At 41.6% G+C, this 21,957-nt stretch overlaps 1 protein-coding gene across 1 annotated transcript in view; it reads right to left on the reverse strand.

Annotated features, from left to right (window-relative positions):
- Positions 1 to 8,526: 8,526 nt before the first annotated feature.
- T265_09886 (hypothetical protein) overlaps positions 8,527 to 21,957 on the reverse strand; it is a gene marked incomplete at both ends in the record, with an annotated part of 22,844 nt that continues 9,413 nt past the window's right edge. Inside the window, 4 exons of the mRNA XM_009176096.1 lie at positions 8,527 to 9,077; positions 10,122 to 10,202; positions 13,308 to 13,392; positions 15,187 to 17,393. Coding sequence (XP_009174360.1) covers positions 8,839 to 9,077; positions 10,122 to 10,202; positions 13,308 to 13,392; positions 15,187 to 17,393 — 2,612 coding nt within the window. The remainder of the gene's footprint in view (positions 9,078 to 10,121; positions 10,203 to 13,307; positions 13,393 to 15,186; positions 17,394 to 21,957) is intronic.

A 21,957-nucleotide genomic window follows, 5' to 3' on the forward strand; every position in this document is an offset into this window, starting at 1 on the left:
ACTCCAACTGTTCAAATGCATGAATTACGAAACGTGTAAACCGCCGTTCGGTCGACATTCAGCTGTACACAAATGATGTACTTGGTTGGCTAACAATATGTCCTTTCCGATGACAAAACTGCGAACGGAACTTCAGCCATTCTGGCCCAGAGTTACAGTTGCCCGTTTGTTAGAAGTCCGTTGACTAGGGACTATGTTTTATCCTACTTTCGTGCAGAATTAAGGCAATACAGTGAAATTATTTATTCCAGGTGTAGATAGTCATGTACTGCGACTTGAGCCCACAATACAAGCAGCCTACAGACGAAGATGAACAAAATCACGCTGTTTCAAGTCGATTCATACACAATACAGTTACTCATTACATCACTCGGACAAATTTTCTGCAGTAAATTGACTTGGAACGCATACTGTAGCTCACGGAAGATGTTGACTGGCTCAGAAACAGAGTTTAATTTTGATCAAAACATATTCCTATACAAACGAAGGAAAATAAGGAGTATAGCATACGAATCGATGAGTGAACAAACGTGTAATGTTGTGAAATACACTCATTTGCAAACAAATTCGGTTTTGCGAGAGACTCACCTGGAACCCAGATGACTCTCTCGTTTGTGACGTTTCCAGGCAACTGGGGACGGCGCCTGCCTGATCAGCCCCCAAAAAGGGCAAAATCAGTCGTGGGCTGTCGAAGAATTTCCAGCAACCTTATGAGTAGTACATTACGTCTATACATGTAACTTTGTGGTTGGACCGATACCGTGGGCGCACGATAAACCGCTCATATTTACCAGTGCCATCAGTTAGGATGTAAACCGAGGAATATTATGATGTACACACGGGGTAACAAATGACTGCGATAAGCCCATTTTAGGCTGAAATTATGGTGCTGATAGGCTTAGCAGAATTTGCTGCACAGAGGCCGCCCTTTGTTTCATTCGGGACAGAGTTCAAGGTATCGAAGTGCTTATAAGGTCTATGGGAACTATGGAAAACTTCGTCTTTCCTGAGATCAATCAGCTGGGCCCAGTTCTTGAATCAACTCTATTTCCTACTTGAATACCAGGTTGTGCAGATGTTGCGGTAAATTGGCCCTCCGACTTTTCCGACCCAAGTCTCACTGTTTGTGTGAATTATTCTCCCCTCAAGCTGCTTATAGATTGTTGGTTATGTGAGCGGATTTTGGAATTTTCAACTGAGATGAAATGAGTGCCTGGTGGGGTTGTGATTCGCTAGCCTACAAAATCTCGTGACGTTCAGTTGCCCATTGGAAATGAGATGAAGGGATGGGATTTTCATTGCTGTGATTGTGAATAATGGATTATGAGAGATGGCCTTGCAATGATTACTTACGACATCCGTCAACACGAGTTGCAGAGCACTTCGTACATTTTTTTATCGCTGTTCTATATTCTACAGTTGTATTTGCCCGACAAGACATCTCAAACATACGTGTTTACTGAGTTTGATTTTCGCTTCACTTAATCTATAGTTGATATGTGTTTACTGCTACCATTTAGCTGCTATTCTCACAGCTCGTAACCTTCCCATGTTTATGCATTCTCACCCACAGCTGGTCGGAGTTTAAGTGTGGCGGTCACTTGGAGTCACATCCAGGCTACACTTCACAATCCGATTTGCGTTGCCGGCATGTTTCTCGGTCTCACGACCCTTTCGCCTTATATCCAACAATTGCCATATTGCGCCCTCCACCTCCTCGCGAGCTCACACTTACAACCTATACCTCTATGGGTCAACTGTAGACCAGCCTTGTCCTACGTTGGCCACTTGATTTTGTCTGTCCCGACAACAGTGTCAGCCCGTCGACTACTCGCGATCCACTCGCCATTTCGTTGATGATTTCGCCGAAACGAGTTATCCGTCCACACTGCGGGTTTCGTTGCCAACTTTCGCAAAATCAGACACATTCCAATGCATTTGAGCATCCTAACTATGGTTTGTACATGTCTATGTTTGGCATTTGTCATACTACCCAACCATGTCCAGATGACGTCTTAATGTCTTTCATGAATTGTTCAATTCCTGCTCATCTCAGATTCTTTGGATTTAGTTGAAAAACATCCAAGCCTTGTTGTTGCCATGATTCTGATTGTCATTTTGCGCGTTAGTTTTTTTCTTAGTAAAGTGGATTATTTCACGAAAGTCCAGAATGCAGTTTATTCAAACGGACTGGGTTTCCTCAGAATTATTTTTGTTCCTTCATCTAAAAAGGCGTGGCTTAGGACGTTATCTCATATACTGGTTAATATCTTTTTCATGGAGGAAACTACTCACAAGGTTGCTGAAAACTCCTCGACAGCCCACGACCGGTTTCGCTATTCTGGCTCATCAGGTAGGTGCAGTTCCTGAGTTCCCGTCAACCTTATGTTCTACTTGAACCCAAATTACACTGTTTTCAAAAAGTACACTCATTCGCAAATCAATTTGGTTTTCACGAGAGAATCAACTGAATCTCTCGTTTATGATATTCATATCTTCTTAAATTGGAATTTTTGCACACATAAATCTTGTTGCAGAAAGGATACCAAGAGTGATCTATCCGAACATACAGAACACCGAAACCGAAAATAAACAGCCAGCCAGTCAACCACACGAATGGTGATCTATTAGTTTGGTGCAGTTGGGGTGATATTTACAACATCGCACAACTTTGTCGATCAAGATGCCCAACCCCCTCCAGCCATTCAGACGACCCAAGACAGCCACTCGCAGTTGCGTTACACGGTCGGACAGCCTTCGTCAGGTATATCATGTAAACTTAATGTCACTGGCTGACATTACTCGTATTTATGAGTCATCAGGTACGTCAGCAACGTAAATGTGGTATACGGCCCTAAGAGAAGCGAGACGGTGTAATCTTTGGCCGCAATCAACCACCTTAATGAAGGGTTTGTGTCACAGTTACGACTAATTACCGCTAAACCGCAACCCGAGCGTCCACTGATTCATCACTGTCCGTTTCTAGTGTGCATTCTGCTCCCCTTTATTTATGGTACAGAAGGACCAACTGCTAAATGAAGCCCCAACTTTAGAAAGTGGAGAAGGCGAGTTCCCTGGTTGTGTACACCAGGAGGCACTCTACCTGGATTGACCAACTCTCAATATTTACAGATGTCCAGACGTTCTGTACATATAGACACACTTTGCTTCAGGAATGGAATGTAGAATACTAACGAAACTGCGGCTGTTTTGTTTTTGACACTGAAGTCAACAGCGGTCGTTGAAGTTGAAAAATCACATCCGGAATAAAGTGGTAAATGATATTCACAGTGCTGTTGTTGCTCAATGGGTCGTAGGAACGAGGCGGTGTCAAGGGATGAAGTTTCTGAGTATTCCAATGGCTTAGCTGATACAAGTAATTTACCTTCGTATTTCTCTCTATTTTTCAAACACTCCAAAAACACATTGCAAACATATCTTCAAACGTACAGCCATTAAATGCCATGTTAAATCTTGCTTCATAATAAAAAGCAGTGGCAAAAGCCTCCAAAGCGTTTCACTTTCTCATTCACGTTGGTATATTTCATGTGAGAATCATAGAGAAATCGTTTGCGTTGTCGATCTAAACAGTTCCTGAATGCGGAACGAATTCATTCAGTGCAATTCGGGAAAGACATTGTAGCCGGTAACAGCCACTTACAATGTTCCAAGCGTCACTTATATACCCATCAGTCCTTAGGGGGGTTGAGTTCATCTTTCGTTGCAATCGCATTGATTTCTATCACCAGTCTACCAACGTCTGCCATGTGTATTTGAGCTGGTGCGTGCACACCCATCAGTCGTGAGCGCATGAGGCTTCTAATCGATGAATCTCCTGTCCATGAGTGTAATATGCTTTATCCCTACTTGCATACGTAAGTAGCGAAATTGATACAGATGCCTTTGTTTTCCTAAAAGTTCAGCTTGAAGTCATACTGCAGTGCAGCTCGAATAGAGTTGGATATGAAGGCCATACAGGCGAGTGCAGGTCCAGTGCTACACTCACGAGAGACATTTGGAAAAGAGAAATCGTCTGAGCACTTATCTGGATAACCTTTAAAACAACTGGTCTCAGAGTTCTCAGAGAATACAATCCTCCCGGAACTGGAAGTGAAGTGGTGATGGGGTTGTTGCTTCCTTGACAGTTTAAGGGTCGAATATCTGTATGATTAGCGATTTAGAAAAACGGTGCCCAGTATCTCAGAGGATTGGCTACTGCGCAAAGCCCCCGTCGCTCATGTTACTGGCTCCTTTTGTAGCTTGGATGTCAATCTTCTAATAGTACTTCTTCATTTTCATGGTTTATGGTCATTATATATAAATATATGTGGGCTTTAAACTCAATCTTTTAGTGCAATATTACCCGTAAACACACCTACCGGTAATACGGCTATCTATTTTGCGCTTCTCCTGATCGAAACGGAGATAATTTGCTTCTTAGTTGCCAATTTTACTGATGAAATCCCAAGCACTGTCATCTAGCCGGATACCCTGTGATCGGAGAACTGCATTATCGGCTTCAGGTCACCAGCTTTTGTCAATAAATCTAGGCTTCTTGAAGCGTGAACTCTGTGGTGGTACGGGTACCAAAACCCCGTGGGGAAAAACATCAAACTGTACTTTTTAAGTGAGCCTGAAGTCGTTATCGAGTCCGTTTGCAACTTGCACTTCCTATTTAATTTGAGAAATATTTTTTCAAAACTAGAACCGCATTTTCTATGACCTTCCAAAATGAATTGACGAAAATCCTTGGGTATTTTGATAGAAATCTGAAACTGGCTTGATTCCGAGTTACTAGGCGTAAAACCTCTCGGATTTATGCCCGTGTNTGAGCGTCACGAAAAATAGGGGAGTGCATACTTGGATGTACTGTTTTCAAGAGGCTTATTTTTGTCGTCATTATCGGTTGATGTAACATTAGGCTTGTTCTCTTTCGTCTGTACAACTTATCTCACTATATATATTGATATTGATCCGACCAATTAAAATCAAGGGCATTTTGAGCACTGCTTGATGTTATCCAGTGTGACGTCATTGATAAGAAAAATTTCACTGCTTCATGATACTTGAAGAAAAAAATAATAAAGTAATTATTCAGTAGGAGATCATGTTCATTAAAAGACGAGCACTTTAAACCAGCCAACGATCAGATGTAACTGCAGATGAGATGACCAAACTAATATGCATCGCAAAAATGATGGATTGCAGTAAAAAGATGAAGTGTAAAGAAATTGACTCTGTCTAGGAAAATAATGTAAAATAGGAATAGGCTTCTACCGTGCCAAAGCAGGACGTGTCTTTGAAAGGCGATCAAATTTCTTTTTGGCGCCAGCTTTTGCAGTTAGAAGCAACATGCATTTAAAAGTTATGCTCAGTAAAAACTAATTGGAGCGCCGTTTATACGACGTAATCTCCCGCGGACAAAAGTAGATCGATAAACGGCGTACAGAGTCACTAAATTCTTCGCCCCTGTTGGTACAGGCAATGCCTCCTCGTCAAACAATAACTTAGCGGGGACCAACACCTTTTATAGAGTCGAATTCAAGTGATGAGTAACTAAGTATTCATTAACACTTCTAAATAGGTAAATAGATTAGGATTCTTGCGAGAGCCCGGATCCATTCTGTCATCTGTAGAGACTGTTCTTCAGTCAGTCAAGCAGGGTCTGCACCAGTATATGGCTGTGGTTATTGACTTCAAGACTTCCGGAAGTGAATATATGGCCAAGTGCCCAGTATAAAAGGCTGTTTCGTTAGGCTGACTTTGGCACTATGAGGAGATCTTGGAGATTCTAATGGGATTTTTTCCATAATTGAAGCCAATCTATGCTGAAAAGCATAGAAGCACTGAGGAGCACAGTAAATTTTAGCACCTAAAGAAAAAAATCAAAAAAGTATCTTGTGTCACAGCCATACAGACCGTTTTCATCCAGTTTTGTGTATAAATACAATGTTTTTCAGAGTAGCAGCTAACAATTCTCTGCGATTCAAAAACAGCTTATCCTTTTGAAAAAGGAACAGTGAGACAGTTCGGTATCCTGGCCGTTATCCTGGAATCACTGCCTTCTTAAGGAAGTTCAAGCATCGATGAAATAGCCGTTTGTGCCCTAACTGAGTCACTGACACAAAGATCCATTAAATAGGGTTTGGACATTGACAGTCGACATTAGTGATCGCAACTAACTGGTTTAATCACGCAATATATGTGGACGGAAGGCGGTATTGCTAGAAGAGTAAGTTAAAGGCGGCTAGTACTAATGTCACAGAACACTGAAAAATAAAAAATCACAGTGAGCGTCTTTGAAAAGGAAGGAAATTGTGAAACGATTGCAAAAATGGAAAAAGAAACTAGATAAGCTTCTGCCAACGATACTCATTTAATCACTCTCATCTATCCTAATGTGTCGCAAAATCTATCGTTTAGCGTGACATTTCTAGGTGATTTTGATGACAATAAAAGTCCATTGGAAAAGGATGTTTTTTACCAAGTCTTGAAATAGTTTTCAAAACGCGGGAACAGCGATTCGGAATGCTGTGGGATATCCATACTAATTGCACTGAGGTTCACTCTCATTGGAATCGCTATATTTTGAAATTAAACTGTAATTTTTACTTACAACCTGTTTCAAGCCGCAGATGGACGATTTCTAAACTCTGAGAGGAAAACACACTTGCACCAACCATAAAGCCCTTTGGTGTATCGTTGAGTGCATTTCAGAAATTCCGTAAAAAAATGAGATCGAGAGAAACTCGGGGCTTGCATCCAGCTGATGAACTCCGGGAAGGTTGAAACCCGCTATTTGCTGTCAAATGGATGTAGCAATTTTACGATTAGTGTTCCTTCATGAAAATATGCTGGATTAACTGGTCCCAGCTGAAATATGAAACCATCTTCATGCAGCACATTCAACAGAAGAATTTCACCAACGGAACAATGTGCCGGGTTTCAGTCGAGTCTCCCGTGGAAACCAAACTGGTTTGCAATCAAGATTTATTTAGTAAGTAAATATGGTATTAAAGAGAAATTCGGACATACAGCAGAGATTTTGCGTTCCCAGATGGAAAGAGCGGCTTCTGTTTTGTTATGAAAGCTAATTTTCACAACGATGACTCCAGGTTCACCATATACATTTTCGTCCTAGTTAGGTTTTGTTTATTGTTTGGTAGTTGATGATTATTTTAGATTGATTATTGACGAATTGGTGCTCGGTATGTTGTGTTTTTTTTTAAAAAAAACCGGTGACTGCCATAGCAAAATTGCTACGTTTTAGATACAGTAGCTGAGTCGATTAATCTTCCGACTATGAGTTTATATGGAACATTTTAAAAGGTTCACTGACTTTTACGCAGGACAATTCCTAGCGTCTTCTGGCAGACCTCATGAGGAGACATCCCGTTCGGGCACCAAGTTCGCTCAGACTTGCTCTACTTTGGTCCAAGGGTGAATAAAATCTGCTTTAAGTACTTGTGATTTTATTACTAGTCAAACAGCAAAGTTTTTCTAATATATTGGGAAATGTTATAGCCCTGCGACGTAAACGATTCACGTCCATACCCTGGCCTGTATTGGCCACAACAAATCCACTCCAAAACCTCCCCAAGCTTGCATACCTTTCATCGAATAGAACCGCAGAATTCACTTTCCACACAACATGTCTTGCTCTTTCATGAATGATGTAATCAATGACAAACTTGCAAAGAACTTCGATCGAGGTTCGGATATCGCGGAACGGAATTACTACAGTAGATTGAGGTGAACCAAAAGGTTCAGACAGTTGGAGGACACCTGTTGCCGACGAAATAATCATAGTTTTCTGAAAAGTTTGGAAACAATGAATCTATCAATTGTTCCCAATCTTTTCCGTCGACCAAAACGTCTTTAAAGGCTTGGTATTTAACGGTTGAAGTAGTACTAGTGTAACGGTGATACTACTGACGGGGAAGGTATCCGAGTAGTATGTTTTCTTGTAAATTCGCTTCGCGTCTCTTGAAAAGAGAGATGTGTTGCGGAATTTGTGGAGTAGCCTTGTAACATTTGCTTGGATTTGAGCAACAGTCGATGAATATCCAGGAAAGTTCAGGAAGACGCGTTCAATTGAAGATGGATGTTCAGTTTTTGTAAATAAGTTGCAAATGAGAGTTTTGCTTTTCTGTCCAGTTAGCTGGTCAGTTAGCATTTTCTAATAAATAAATCCGCAGCAAATGCTTTCTTACTTCCACTAGTATATAAGGAATGACTGATTGACTAATTGGTTAATCAGAACATGGAATAACGTATAGACAAATACGATCGCCTCACAAAACAAGGAACCAGGATCACACCCGATCAATGGCGCGTATATTAGCACCGCTGATGTCATCTGGACCGGTTAGCAAGAGTATGGAGATAAATTGCCGAACCAATCGAACGAACTAACCGCCGAACCGAGCCCATGTTTTTTTTCTACCACGAATAACATACCTTTCGGTCTTTTCCAAAATCGATGGATCACTAACGCACGGGGGCATTTGAAAAAGTCAGACTCAAATGGGGTTAAATGATTTGCTAAATGAAACTCAATACAAAATGAGGATGCATTTACACGTATCTGAAAACAGATGCTAATTTGTACTAAAGGTAAATGATATCTCTTGTGCATGAAAGTGTCATGGCATACGACGTAGGAAATAAAGTTGAACTCATTTAGAATGAAAGACAATGATGGCTCATGGTTTTTGAGCACTGAAAAACAAATGTCCAGCGTTTTTGTGCATTGATTAATTGAATTCAACACCTTTCTTTCAGCAAGCAACTCGTGTAATCCGTTTTTATCGTCATGATCTCACAAAGGTTGGCGAATTAGGTGAGCCTGGTAGAGCCGCCCCAAGGCCACGCCCGCCCCAGATACGAGAGGATGGGCCTATTGGCGAAGATCGTTGGAGCATACAGATACAGGTCATATGAGCCAAAAAGATTGGCCACCAACTGAGGCCATTGGCTGATATGCGGAGATGCCGTTGCGATACCGAAAAATACCAAGGTAACGTAGACCGGATTTCGAAGACCGTCGTGAACTCGCATGGTGAGATTCCGACCCGCTAGAAAGTAAATTCGGAATCGAGAATGTCTGTATTTTGGGAATGAGCTACTCGGGAGGATCTAGCTAGTCAAAAGGAAAGGCTTTAAAACACTGAGTCACGTGCGTCAGGCATATAATAGTCTTTTGGATGAAGTACTCTATAGGTGTGTGGAAAGTTCAATGTCAAACACAACAGTCTGGTACGAGATGCTATAAGCTGAGTTTCGCATGTCCTAGGCGATTGTCCTTAAAAGTCCGTAAGATTAGCTGAAATAATTAGGAAGACGCTTAAATAAAGTTCTTTACTGTATCCAAATTGTCTGATCACAGCACCATATCCACCTACGAAATGCTTGACCTTGAACTTTTCATCTTGCAAATCACATGGTGCCTAATTTTGTCAATACGACGAGAGCCGAGTTTGGCTCAAAGTTTCTCACGAGCATCAAAGCACAGAACCTCCCTCGGCGAGAGCCATCTAGAAGTTCAGAGACTTTGTATGTGACTCTAAAAAATTCCTGTGGTCGACGGGCGGTTCAAGGTATACCTGGTGATGCCTAGCAGGTTATCTTAGATGATGGTTGGGCTCACAACAAGACAGGTGGCCACAAGAAATAACGAAGATAATTCCATCCAGTTTCCGAGTCGATAGCTGATTTTAATCAACAGAATGGTAGAACTTGAACACAATATGTCCACCTCTAACAAAAAACATTTCCAGGAAATTCTACAAAGGTATTATTCATTCCTGAATGTTTTTTTGCCTTGCAATAACTTCCAAAACGCAGCAGATAATCAGGGCGATCGAGGTATGAGAAGAAGAAAAATATATTCCCCATCATTGCTTTTTGTAATCTGCTTGAAAATCATCACTCGAAATAAGTGTCTTTGTTGTACTGGAAGATACATAGTAGTGCAGAAATATTCTAAGCATACAGCATACTGAACCCATATCTACCCTTGCACAACTTTGTGCACATCCAGAACCGTTTACAGAAAACCTCAGAAAAAGAACAGTGACGATCTCTTCTCGTTAAACTAGAGTGCAAACTGTCAAACGTACCCATCTCATCCATCATTTCTTCCCGACTCTGAAATACCGAGGAGTAAAACCAGCGTAGGTGTCTTGGAATATATCCTGCCACTGAAAACGGATATAAAACATAAAGAATAATGTTTAGGAAAGCGATGTTCATTCAGTACTCAAGAAATATAGTCATAACATGCCTAAGGACAGTTGAAAAAACGTTCCACCCAGAACATTTTTCTGCTTCTTGTTTAACTATTTTGCGCCACAATGCGTTGAGTCTGCAGTGTCTTATATGCAAAATAATAAAAACGAATCAGGCTACTTACATCGCTTGTCAGAGGCATGCACTGAATAAGTAGTTAGCGTCGGACGCTATCAAGTGAATCAGATTCACTTTTGGAGTATACAAACCGAAACAGCTAACGTGTGTGCGAACGACAGTGCTGGTGGCAGGGTAAAGAATAAAGGCTGTAGTAAATGGTCACGGAATTCAGTGGTCTAGCCCACGTCAATTGTTTCATACTTAAAGTCTTTGGCCTATCTCAGTCAAAGCTAGGTGATGAAATACTGATGAGCTGGGCCCACCTGATGAGCCAGAACAAAGACAAAACTGACCAAAAACTATTGGAGAGTTACCGGTAACCTTGCGAGTAGTTCAGTTCAAGAAACTATACTGCGAATTTCGTGCCGACTGAAACATGAGGAGGTTTTTGTGCAGCACATTCAGTTGAAGAGTTTCAAAAACCGGTAAATATATTTCAGGTTAATCTGTGCATAATGTTTACATTACCGTCCAATATATATATATATATATATATATGATATATATATATGATGATTACTTCAGTAGTGTTGTATCCAATAAGCTGGCGTAATTTTTATGAACGTTCTGCCAAATGGTAACACATCAATGTCTGAATTTCTGACAAAAGTGATAAAGATCACTACAGTGGTTGAAACAAGTCCTCAGATGACCATTTTCCGCTACCGCTACATAAAACTCCTTATAGCCAATCGTGAAAATCTTTCCTGGTCAGACTCATGACTCACTTTCTTTGCAAACAAAAAACAGTTTACAGCACTTTTACCAGAAGAACTCCTTAGAATCCCGAAGGTTTCCCTTCAAGAACGAAGCATTCACTGATTCTTACTAAAATCCAACCAGGAAACACTTGGAAGTGAGTAACTGTTTCATTCAGCAAACCGCAAATCTGTTTGTATGTCCCACCTTTGACGTGGATTTGATTCCAGTCACCAAGTAGAGCAGAATTCGCCGAGTTCTACACATTTAACCCGAGCAATACATGACATTTAGTCTAGGTTTAACTGCAGTTTATTATTTGCCAATCCGAGGGAGGAAAACAGCATGGTTTCGCTGACCGCCGCATCACAGGATTGTTTGCTGTTCCTTCCCTAGCTAAGCGGGATGAACTGAACGAACTGCTGTTGTGAATGCATTTAATGTTAGACAGAACCCAGAAAAGAGAATAAATCAGAAGAGCATGGTTCGTGGTTCTACTCAAATCCAAAAAAAACCAACTGGTTATTTTTCTACTCGAAATAACTGCAATTAGTCCTGCATGGGGGTCCCTTAATAGTTTGTCCTGTTCGTATAGTGAATGCACAACTTTTTACTGGTTGTGGAACAACCTCTTGTGAGCTTATAGCCCCGTTTACTGCCAACCCTACTAGTATGAAGCAATTTGGAGTTGAGAACAGTCAAGATTCACTAGGTATTCGCGCCAATTTCTAATCTCTTCCGTTTGCAAACAGACGACATTGACCACAGCATTCCGATTAGCCTGGTCTTCAGGTCGGAAAAAAATAAATATCTACCCAAAGTGTATTCAACCCGTGACGCGTCGTATGTTTGGAACAAACACCACAGCGCCGCCCAATCGTCTCCTTTGTGCGCTTCTATTACATGTTTCAATGTCTTCAGTTTCATACATAAAAAAGTACGCATTGGGCCAGTTGGCAACTGTCAGTCTCCGATTCATCTGCTGTTGAAAAACGTAAATTTTTCTATAAAGGAAACTACCTACCATTGCTTGTTACCAAACGTCTGATGACCTAAGAAAAGAACAAACAGTACAGGAAAGAAGGTTTCGGCTTTTGTGGGTTTGTGTTTTTTTCCTCTGGATAAATTTGACTTCCAACCACTGCCGATCGAATGAGGCCCTCTTGCACAGAATATGGTCCCTCTTTTGAAGACTTTCCGCCGGGAGAAGACAATACCAGCTCCATTGCTGGTCTGAAATGTCATAGGATGTTTAGCAAGAATATTTGCGTGGAATTCATACAGTTTAATTTTAACGTTTTGGCCATGCGATTGGAATATTCGTGAATTAATGCCAACACATTGGTCTGTACTGATGAATACTCGTTTGCCAAGTACAGCGTTGTTACCGGTAAACTCAACAAAAGTCCCTGTATGTCCCATTTTTCAATTGAATCTGTTACGTAACATTCGCTTATTATCCCATTTTGGACGGCATTCAATATATCGAAGCGACCTCCGTGAGTCTTTACCAACCCTTTAGGTCTGGATCTGTCATTTGGTCAGTTGAACAAGGTCATTTAAACTTCTCATGCGTGAGATTACTGGGCTGAAATCAGTTCTTGACACCTCCAACTATACAAGAAATTTCACTCATTTCCCTGGTTCCACTTCATTTTGAATTGCCCTTATTTCCCATCCAACCCACAACCCTGTTTTTCATATTGAAGATGAAGCTCTGCCAAGCAAAAATGAAAGGCATTCAAGGCTCCTTTCATAGAACAGCAGGATACAGGCGGTTGCCACAGTGAACAATAGTCACATGATTAGGATAAATGATATTCCTCAAACTGATCAATCATGCATTGTTAAAATGAGGTGAAACCCGGTCTGATGCGAGTGCAGAATGACACTTCTAATGATATTTAGCTAAGTACCTGATATCAAGAATGGTTGTTTATGTTCGTGCTGACTATGTCTGTCCTCCTGAGGAAATAAAGCTGACGCGCAATGATGTTACTCTGGAACTACTCGGTACTTCCTTTTAAATGCTTTCTTGGCGTAGGTTTTTCATCCCGTTGCCTCGCACACATGCAACAGTTAGAGTCATAGATCGGATTACGGATGAACCTCTTAACTTAAGAGGATCTAGTTGTGTTGACGAGGGCGAGTGAATATCAGGCGGCAAACTCACATGAAGTACTCAAATATAAACTTACGGAATTCAGCCATCGAAATTAGGCATGTAAGGCTCCAAATTTGTGGGCGATGTTGACCGAAAGTTTGATCGAATACCACAATTTCCTGCCGAGTGGATGAAAACGTTTCATATGTTAAACAAAATAACAAATGGGAGCGTGGCAACAACAACAAGACCAACATTCATTCTAGCTTCTGTTTCTTGAGAAAAGATTAAAATAACACGGCTGTCATGATGAGAAGCTACTGTTTCCAGTTAAGGTTTGTGTGGCGGAAATAAGAAAACTAAACACTGAAAGTCAGCTGTGAAATGCGGAAAGTTGGATATTCAAAACTCCGAATAACTTGAAGGCCCAAACATCCAGAAGGAAGGTTGACACTGTTCCTTCTGTTAGACTGACTGTAACATTGGCATAGCGAAAGTACTCACAAAGTTCTGAACCGGAAATGACCTACTGCTCTAGCTTCAACCTGGTAAATGAACGCCTAGGACTGTGTCTGTGAAACAAATCATTGGTGATGTAACACATTGGCTGTCGAAATCGAATTCCTAAACCTTAGCTCCTGGACGTACTATTGTCCAGGAGAGTGTGCTCTAAAATAGTGTCTTAGGTTTTTGGGTGAGGCGAAGTATTTTTCTCGTAGTGTCATAAGGCTAATGAGTAAGACAATTGGGAACACAACATCTCATCATCTTGAGTCACATAAGGTATCCTCTTCTTGCATAGTCAGCTGAAGAATAGCAATAAAGGCCAATTCGGTTGAACAGTGGTAAAACACCAGACTAATTTCCAAATCAAAATTAACCTTCACAAAAGTCCAATTTGGTGTGGGAGTTTGAAATATGGTTGACGGGAAATCTGATGAGCCAGGAACGAAGCACTTCTGATTAGGCATACCGAGCCCCGACTTCGTACACGGAAAAACCAAAGGTGGGTAGTTTGATTAGCCCGGTATTGGTCAAGAGACTTGCAAAAATTAACCAATCAGTGACCCTTCCACACTGCTTCTACTCTCTTTTTCACATAGCTTCAATGTTTTACGTGATCGACTAAAACAATAAAAGCAGTGCGAACAATATGCAGCCTACGTCTTTTATCAGTTTGATTAAGTTGGACAGAGTGTTCCCAAATTCAATAGTTCATTGAGGTCCTAGTGTTCTACTGATATCCTAATAAACAAATCGTTAAAATCAGGTGCGTAAAAAATAGAAAATTACTCATGTTTGGTACAAACGTCTACTGTCCAGAATTAATTATGTGTCCACCAGTCAGTCACTTGGTTAATAATCCAAGCAGCTTTTGATGGTCGATAAAACAGCAAGTGGCAGCATTCATAAAATGTCGTAACAGACAGTCTACCGTCGATCGTTTGACACAGCATGAGGATCGTTTCCCCTATCAAGGCGTAATCCCGTAATTATCTTTCTACCGCCAAATACTTTCTTGTTCTCGCCATGTGTTAACATGCTATATGTAGCATGTAGCAAGTCCAGATGGACTTGACCGGCCAGAGGATGAACGCATTTTCTCACGTCTCTGGACAGTTCAGAACAGTAAAGACTAGACAGGACGTTTGTTTTAGCTCTTCAGAATAGTGCCCGTTCAATGTCTTTGGTTTGATATTTGTGTCAGACAAGCAGGCTGAATAGTAAATGATTTCAGTCAGCCTTATTCTCTGTCCAATGAAAGGCATTCGGTGAGGTTAAGCGATGTGTACGGACTTTTCTAGGTCACTAATTGCCTAACGGTCACACCATCAGATCGACAATAACAATGACCGTGGAGCTAATGGCGCACCGCCACCTTATTAATTAGCAACCAGACGGTGTTTGCATGGTGAATGCAATATTGATGTAGTACCACACTGAAATAAGGGACCAGGAAACGTCGAACTCACTTGCTGCCCTTGTTGATCCAGATTTTCCGTGCCTAAGAACGAACTGGCTGAAGTAATCTGATTGCACTTGCCTTTCAGTCTTTCACCAGAAGATTCCAGCTGGATCTGAGAGTCTGGTGACATTTTCAGCAGACAACTATCTCCACCAGTTTCCACAAAGTTGCGAAGGACAGTCGAACTACTCGTACGTTCGTTTTCAATAAATTCGCGGTATCCATGTAAGTCGACCACCAAAGATTTGTCCGACAAGATACCTTTGATACGGTTATCTACTATCATAGAAGTCCAATCCTCCCCATTCGGAGTCTGGCGCTCCTCACCAAGATTATTGCCATGTGACTCCACAAATATCTCGCCAAGTGGGTCAGTAGCAGGTGGTTTGGCATACAGCTTGGGAACTGGGTTCGAGACAAGTATAATTCGCTCTAAACAGCCACTCTCGGATTGATCTGTTTCCTCGCATTCAACAAGATATCTTCCTGTGAGCTCTTGCACTTCGGACTGAAGAGCAGTTACACCAAATTCCCGTTTCATCGATTGCACGTCCTCAGAAGATTCTGAATACCCATGGTCACAAAAGATTTTCGGTAGTTGTGTCTCTTTCTGATGTTGATCTAATCGAAAAGATTTAACCTCCTCTTTGTGATAAACTCGAGGAATATCGGATTGTTTATCCCGCGAGACTGAAACTGGTTCGATTATTCCATCATTGGCATACTCCATCATGGTGTCTGAATTAAAATGTTCCATGGAGCCTTCTGGGACTGCTGTTTGAACCTGAACATGTTCAAAGGATGACAGCGGTACATGATTCAGGGCTGGTTCATGTTCACTCAAATCTATGGAAGTAAATGATAAAGTACTATTGGATCTATTCTCGAGTTCACTCATTGTATCAACAGCAGGATTCATGTTGCCAGTACCCACCTCTGCTGGATTCGAGTAAGCAAGATCCATGGAAGTACTCAGTTTTTTCACCTCATGTTTTTTGTCTTCAGGATTAAACCGACTTTGAACCAAACTGTTGCCAGCTTCTGAATCCAGCCTGTGTTCTTTAGGCGGTTTAGCGTTAGTCCCGTTGCGCAATTCCCAGTCAGTAACAGGATTCTCATACGGTTTGGACTGCTCTGCCAAAGTATATGCGGAAGCCGGGTCGTTTATATTTTGATTTGTCTGCAGATGTGGGATCTCGTCAATCAACTTGGTGGGATAAAATTCAAGGGTCATTAGCGATTGGGGAGGCATCTGTGGTGCAGCGTTTAGAACAAAGTCAGAGGTACCCGATGGCCTAACCGTAATTTGCTTGATTACCGAGTCTGATGAAATTTCGGTTTGAGGACGTGAAGGTACATGAGCACTCTCCAGGTAAACGGATGGATGAGGTTTATCCTTTCCGGCTGCGGAAACTATAAGTATTTTACTGTGTTCTTTAACTGTCGGGGTTGTAGAATCTGCGTCACCACGAAGGATCCCTCTTTTGCTCTCAACAGCCGTACTTACTGGTGGATTTTTGAAAGGCGCATAGCCATCCAAAACTGGAACAATGTTCCTGGAGGCTAACATTTTCGGTTGATACCCCGTCAATGAGGATGGTGTTAGATTCTGTTCCACTTGGGGAGCCATTGTGTCAACAGATTCGACTGAAGTCAGTTCCGAGTTTTCTTCAATTATTGGAGACATCACCCCAGCTCTAATTTCAAAGTCTTCTTCTGAAGACTCTCTTGTGATTTCTTCCTCGTTCTCTTTGATTTGTCTAGAATCTTCATCGAAACTCGGCTTGGCCTGTAGCCCTACATAAGGACTCAGATCGGAATTCAGTGTTGGGCTGGTAGAGGAACGCGCGGTACCGCCTGGTACAGAAATACATCTTAGTGGAAGGTGTGGTAAACTGGCGCTTCTGTGCTCAATGTCGTATTGGTTGGAACTTTCTGAATCATTCCTAGAACGTTCACTGGTAAGCTCGGGTTTACTCTGAGAAGAAGCGGAATTTAAACCGAAATTTTGTTGTCCGCAATCCCCTAATTGCTTTTTCGGGTTGTCGTTGTTGCAGTAACGAAGATCATTCCAACTGTATGGTTTCGTATCCGACGGATTTGGCGTCCGTACCACCTTGACCGCTAGGTGATGACCACGCAAATCTCTCACCGACATCCATCTCTGCGGCTTGATGTTTCTGAAGTCTTCCAGGCTCGGAGAGCGATAGTCGGCTGCAGACGAAGAAATAAATGTATTGTCAGTGTACATTTAATATATACTGATTAGATTGCTAGTAAATGCCGTACGAAAGTTGGCTATACAGGACAATTTTCATCCTGACTGCAAGGACATGAGTACTTCAGGTAGTTGAGTACTACTTCTGCTCACTCCTTTTCGGTGAAACAGACAGTTCAAATAATCAACCGTGCTAAATCGACCGAAGCTGTTTCATCGTAGCCTTTTCTTACACGTGCATTCCTTTGGTAAATAAGTTATCCCACCCAGTCCACCAGCGGGTACCATTGGAACAAACGAGGTAAAAAGAAGTGCAAACCAGCCGCTTTTTTATGGAAAAATCATTTGAGGCAACAGTCAGCAGACTTTAAAAGTCCACGGATGAATTGCCATATGTAATTACTCTTGTGATGGTGCTCCTCATCACTAGAAAGATTCTAGACTCGAGACTTACTCTTATTAGAGCTCAAAGTTAATACATTTCTTTGGGTGTGTTAAGATTCGAAGCTCGTACACCTGAGATGCAAGTCAAGTTATGACTAACATGAGTTCTGTAAGTCACAAGTGATCATCAGATCAGAGCGTCTGTACACATGGTGCCACTTGCTTCTGTGAAATTTGGCATCCTGATTTGCACTTCGCAGACTGAGGCAACAGCAGTGAGAAATCAAGTGTTTTCTCAATCCCAATAAGATGAGATTGAACGAATCTGCCTACGTTGTGCTGTTGACCTCCCCGAATGGCGCACAGTTCGTGCTCAGACATGCGCACTGACAGCTGCCTCGTCGTTCGACCGATGCAGCTATTTCCAAAGGAGCAGAAAAGTTCCTAAACAAACAGTAAATCGGCCTCTTGAGGAACCTAATCGTTTAGCTCTTGTCGGATGGGACAAATTTTTCGGTCGAAAAAGTAACACGTGTTCACTCAGACTTACCTTCCCTCTAAGCAGAAGCTCAAAGATACAGCCAACACCGCTTAGCTTGCTTAGTCAAGCAATTCGGAAGATGTTGGATTTGCTGCATCAAATTCTATCTCAAATTATGAACTACTGAATAAGGACACAGTAGTGTGAGTAAAGATCAATGTTTGGTCTTCAAATTACTGGTGAGCCCACACTAATTTGCTATGTGGTATCCTTCATCAAGAAAAGCCTGATTACGAGTTTCTTCAGTAAAATTTAACAGGAGTCAGAGGAACTCAAACTACTGCTTCACTGTAGACTTCGCTGCAAACTGACATTCAAACATGAATCTAATAGCATGTTTCCTAATCTATTGAATACTGCTCCCCAGACATCAGTTTAGACACCGGGATTTAGCGTTTACGCCTACTTAAGTCACGGACCAAATGTCCTGAAGAAAATTACGCTGGTAGAAAGGAAAAATTGTGACTAAATGTACCGCGTTATATCATTTTTTTCAAAGTAGTGAGCATCACGCCGGTTACCATGTGATTTCATTCCGGAGCTACTTGATGAAATTTTCTGGAATGATAAAACTAGAGACCATTTCCTCGGAAATTAGGTGGTCCACCACCGGAAAGGATGCTGCACTGTTGATAATGCAACAGTAAATTTGAAATCTGACCATACACCCGAATATCCTTGTCAGTTTCGGAGCTACCATGGACAGGATTGGGATTCTGTCTCGAAAGCTGAAAATATTGAATGGAGACTGTGACGGAAGTTTTATTGGTCGGAGGAATAATATGGTGTAAGTCGAGAGGCTTATGACCAAGTTCAGTAATGATCTCAGCGCCGTGAAATCATTTGTGGCGCCAGAGTCGATATGGAAACAGTGATCATGTGCGTTTCGACTCGTTCGTTTTGTTCACATGATCGCTGGTAGACACGTGGTAGGCCATGTGTATCATTTGTGCATGTTTGTATACTTTTGTCGATTTGGACAAGGTAGGGATATTTGTGCGATTATGATGATTATATATAGTGGTATATAGGTAGAAAGCTTGAACAATCTACGAGAGAAAACTCAGAAGGAACCCCATCGTCCGTTTTGCCCTGCTTCGGACTAATCACCTGGACGCAGTGTACGAGTGTCTAGCAAACAATCTATTGGGATAACTCAAATATCATCCCGACTGAAAAATGGGGCGATACATTTAGTAGAAGAAGAACATAAACGAGAATAACTGGTGGAATTCAAGTGAGCCTCCAATGGAAATCAAATACCTATACAAGTGAATGTAATTTTCGAGTAAGTGGCATCTCTGGTAGAGAGTAAAATTACGTGCTTAAAAATGGGGATGGATGGATTAGTCAAATATGGAAGAGTCCTTCGATAACTACCTAAAAAACTTGCAGTTTCTTTAAGAGGAACATTCGTGAAGGTAACCGTACGTCGGATGAACAGACGGTGATCCGGAGGATACCAAAGTATTCAAGGCTGAAGTGTACCAAACAAAACAGCTGGGTCACGTGCACGGACCACAAGGGGAGGTGGAGCGTGCAGCCGTTTTGTATTACGCACCCAAATGGAGGAATGCATCTCAACTTTGTATGTTACATGTCCAATACAACACAATACAACCTCGAGAACACTTCTAGGTCGTCAAGTATCTCAGACTGATGGAAACAAATAAACGACAAAAGACAACGGCTAAATAGAACCATGATTCTTTTGCGTTGTTCCTAAAGATCGATGGGCAAATTAAGTGGTGGTTTGATTCACAATATGTGAACCAAAACATGGAATTTTTCTGTTAACCACAAACAAAATTTTATTCCCAACTTGCACTCTGGATATTAACTACTCATGTCAGTTCAAGGAGATCTAACAGTCGTTTAGATAGTTTGTGAAAACCAAATTGATTCGCAAATGAGTGTATCTTTCGAAAAAAGTCAAATTTGGGTTCAAGTAGAACATAAGGTTGACGGAAACTCGGGGACTGTGCCTACCTGATTAGCCCGAAGAAGGGCGAAACCGGTCGTGGGCTGTTGAAGACTTTTCAGCAACCTTGTGGGTAGTTTCCTTTATTAAAATAACTTATAATAAGTTGAACCGTTTGGAGACAACGTAAGTCGAACGGGTACATGCGGATTAAAAGTCGTTGGGATTCATCCACTTCAGCTTTAGATTTTTTCATTTTGCTCCGTGAATACTGGGTGGCATTTTGTAAGCGTTACTGTTGCCGATAATGCTAGCATTCATCTCCATTCTCATCATTAGCATATCATCGGAAATCTAATACTGAGTGTCGTCGTTTCCGAAAATCGTTCCGCGTGAAATTGTAATACCGCTTAGGATCATACTAGGCCGATCACTCCTAAATTGGCGCCTTTCAGTAGGCTACGTCCTCCTTCTGGAATTTTATGACGTGAGACTAGTAGCCTTTCCTCAACCTATACTGCCTTTAGATCCAAGATACCAGCCAAAGAAGAGTTCATACTTATGGGTTTTCGTCAAACTGGACGTTTCTAGAGGAACGCCCTAGTGGTGAATGCGTCATTTTGCGGTGTCACTTTTTCGCATATGACAACCCTATTATGCACTTGCAAGCAGATGATATTCCAGATAAGCTTAATGAGAACAGCTGAAAGGTGTAGACAGATAGACAGGTGTTTGTTCTGACGGTGTGATCAAATGCTCTCCGATAGTCAAGAAGATAGAAGATAGAAGAAAGATACAAGTCCTGATGGTTTCATTCTAGTGTGCGGGACAAACCTCTGGTGCAAATCCACCGTATAATTCAGTGGATTTCTCGGAATGACCAAGCTTCAAACGTTATTTGCTATCAAAGCTTTGGGAATAAAATCAGAAACGATAAACATATGCTAGGAATCGTGACACGGACGAGGTTTAGACTGAAGCAAATTTACGCCAACATATGTGGTTGACTGAAGCTTTGGTCTCTGTTAAATCTCAGGGTCACCGTAGCAGCAACCCTGTTCTGGTAGACACGGTTGCCACTCGCGAATTGCACTCATCCAGGAACAAATTTGAGTTTAAAGAAAGGATGAACTGAATCTAGACTGATTACCTCGTTTAGGAATGTGCAGCACATAGGCAGTCTCATACTCTAGTTGGTACGATAATCGGGATACATTTTCACTTCGGAACAAGGTTCACATTACTGCTGAAAAATCTCTGACCACCCATGACTGGTTTCACCTATCTTGAGGCTCATCGGGTAAACATAGTTCCTAAAAGTAAGGAGGACATAAACTCGATGATTGCACTCATCTAATAAGTCTCAAGAATAGCGGAACCGTTCATGGGCTTTTGAAGAGTTTTCCACAACCTTATGAGCAACTTGCAACAATGGGCCGCGGCATGCCAAATATCGTACCAACTGAAAAACGAGGCGGCCTGAAACAGCACAATCAGTTGGATAGGAACATAATAAACGGGATATTCAGCTGAGTTCCAGGTGATTTTCCGGTCAAAATCAAACGAGTATGCAGATGAGTTTACAGATCGAGTAAATAAATTTTGTTTATTACATTTACCGGGCGATTGCTCAGCTGTCTGGCAGTCAAACTGACTGTAATTCAGTCGTACGAAGAGACTTCAGCAACCCCAAGAGTAGTTTCCTCAGGGTACT

This window comes from Opisthorchis viverrini (genome assembly GCF_000715545.1).
Source record: "Opisthorchis viverrini unplaced genomic scaffold opera_v5_316, whole genome shotgun sequence".
In the NCBI taxonomy this organism is placed as follows: domain Eukaryota; kingdom Metazoa; phylum Platyhelminthes; class Trematoda; order Opisthorchiida; family Opisthorchiidae; genus Opisthorchis; species Opisthorchis viverrini.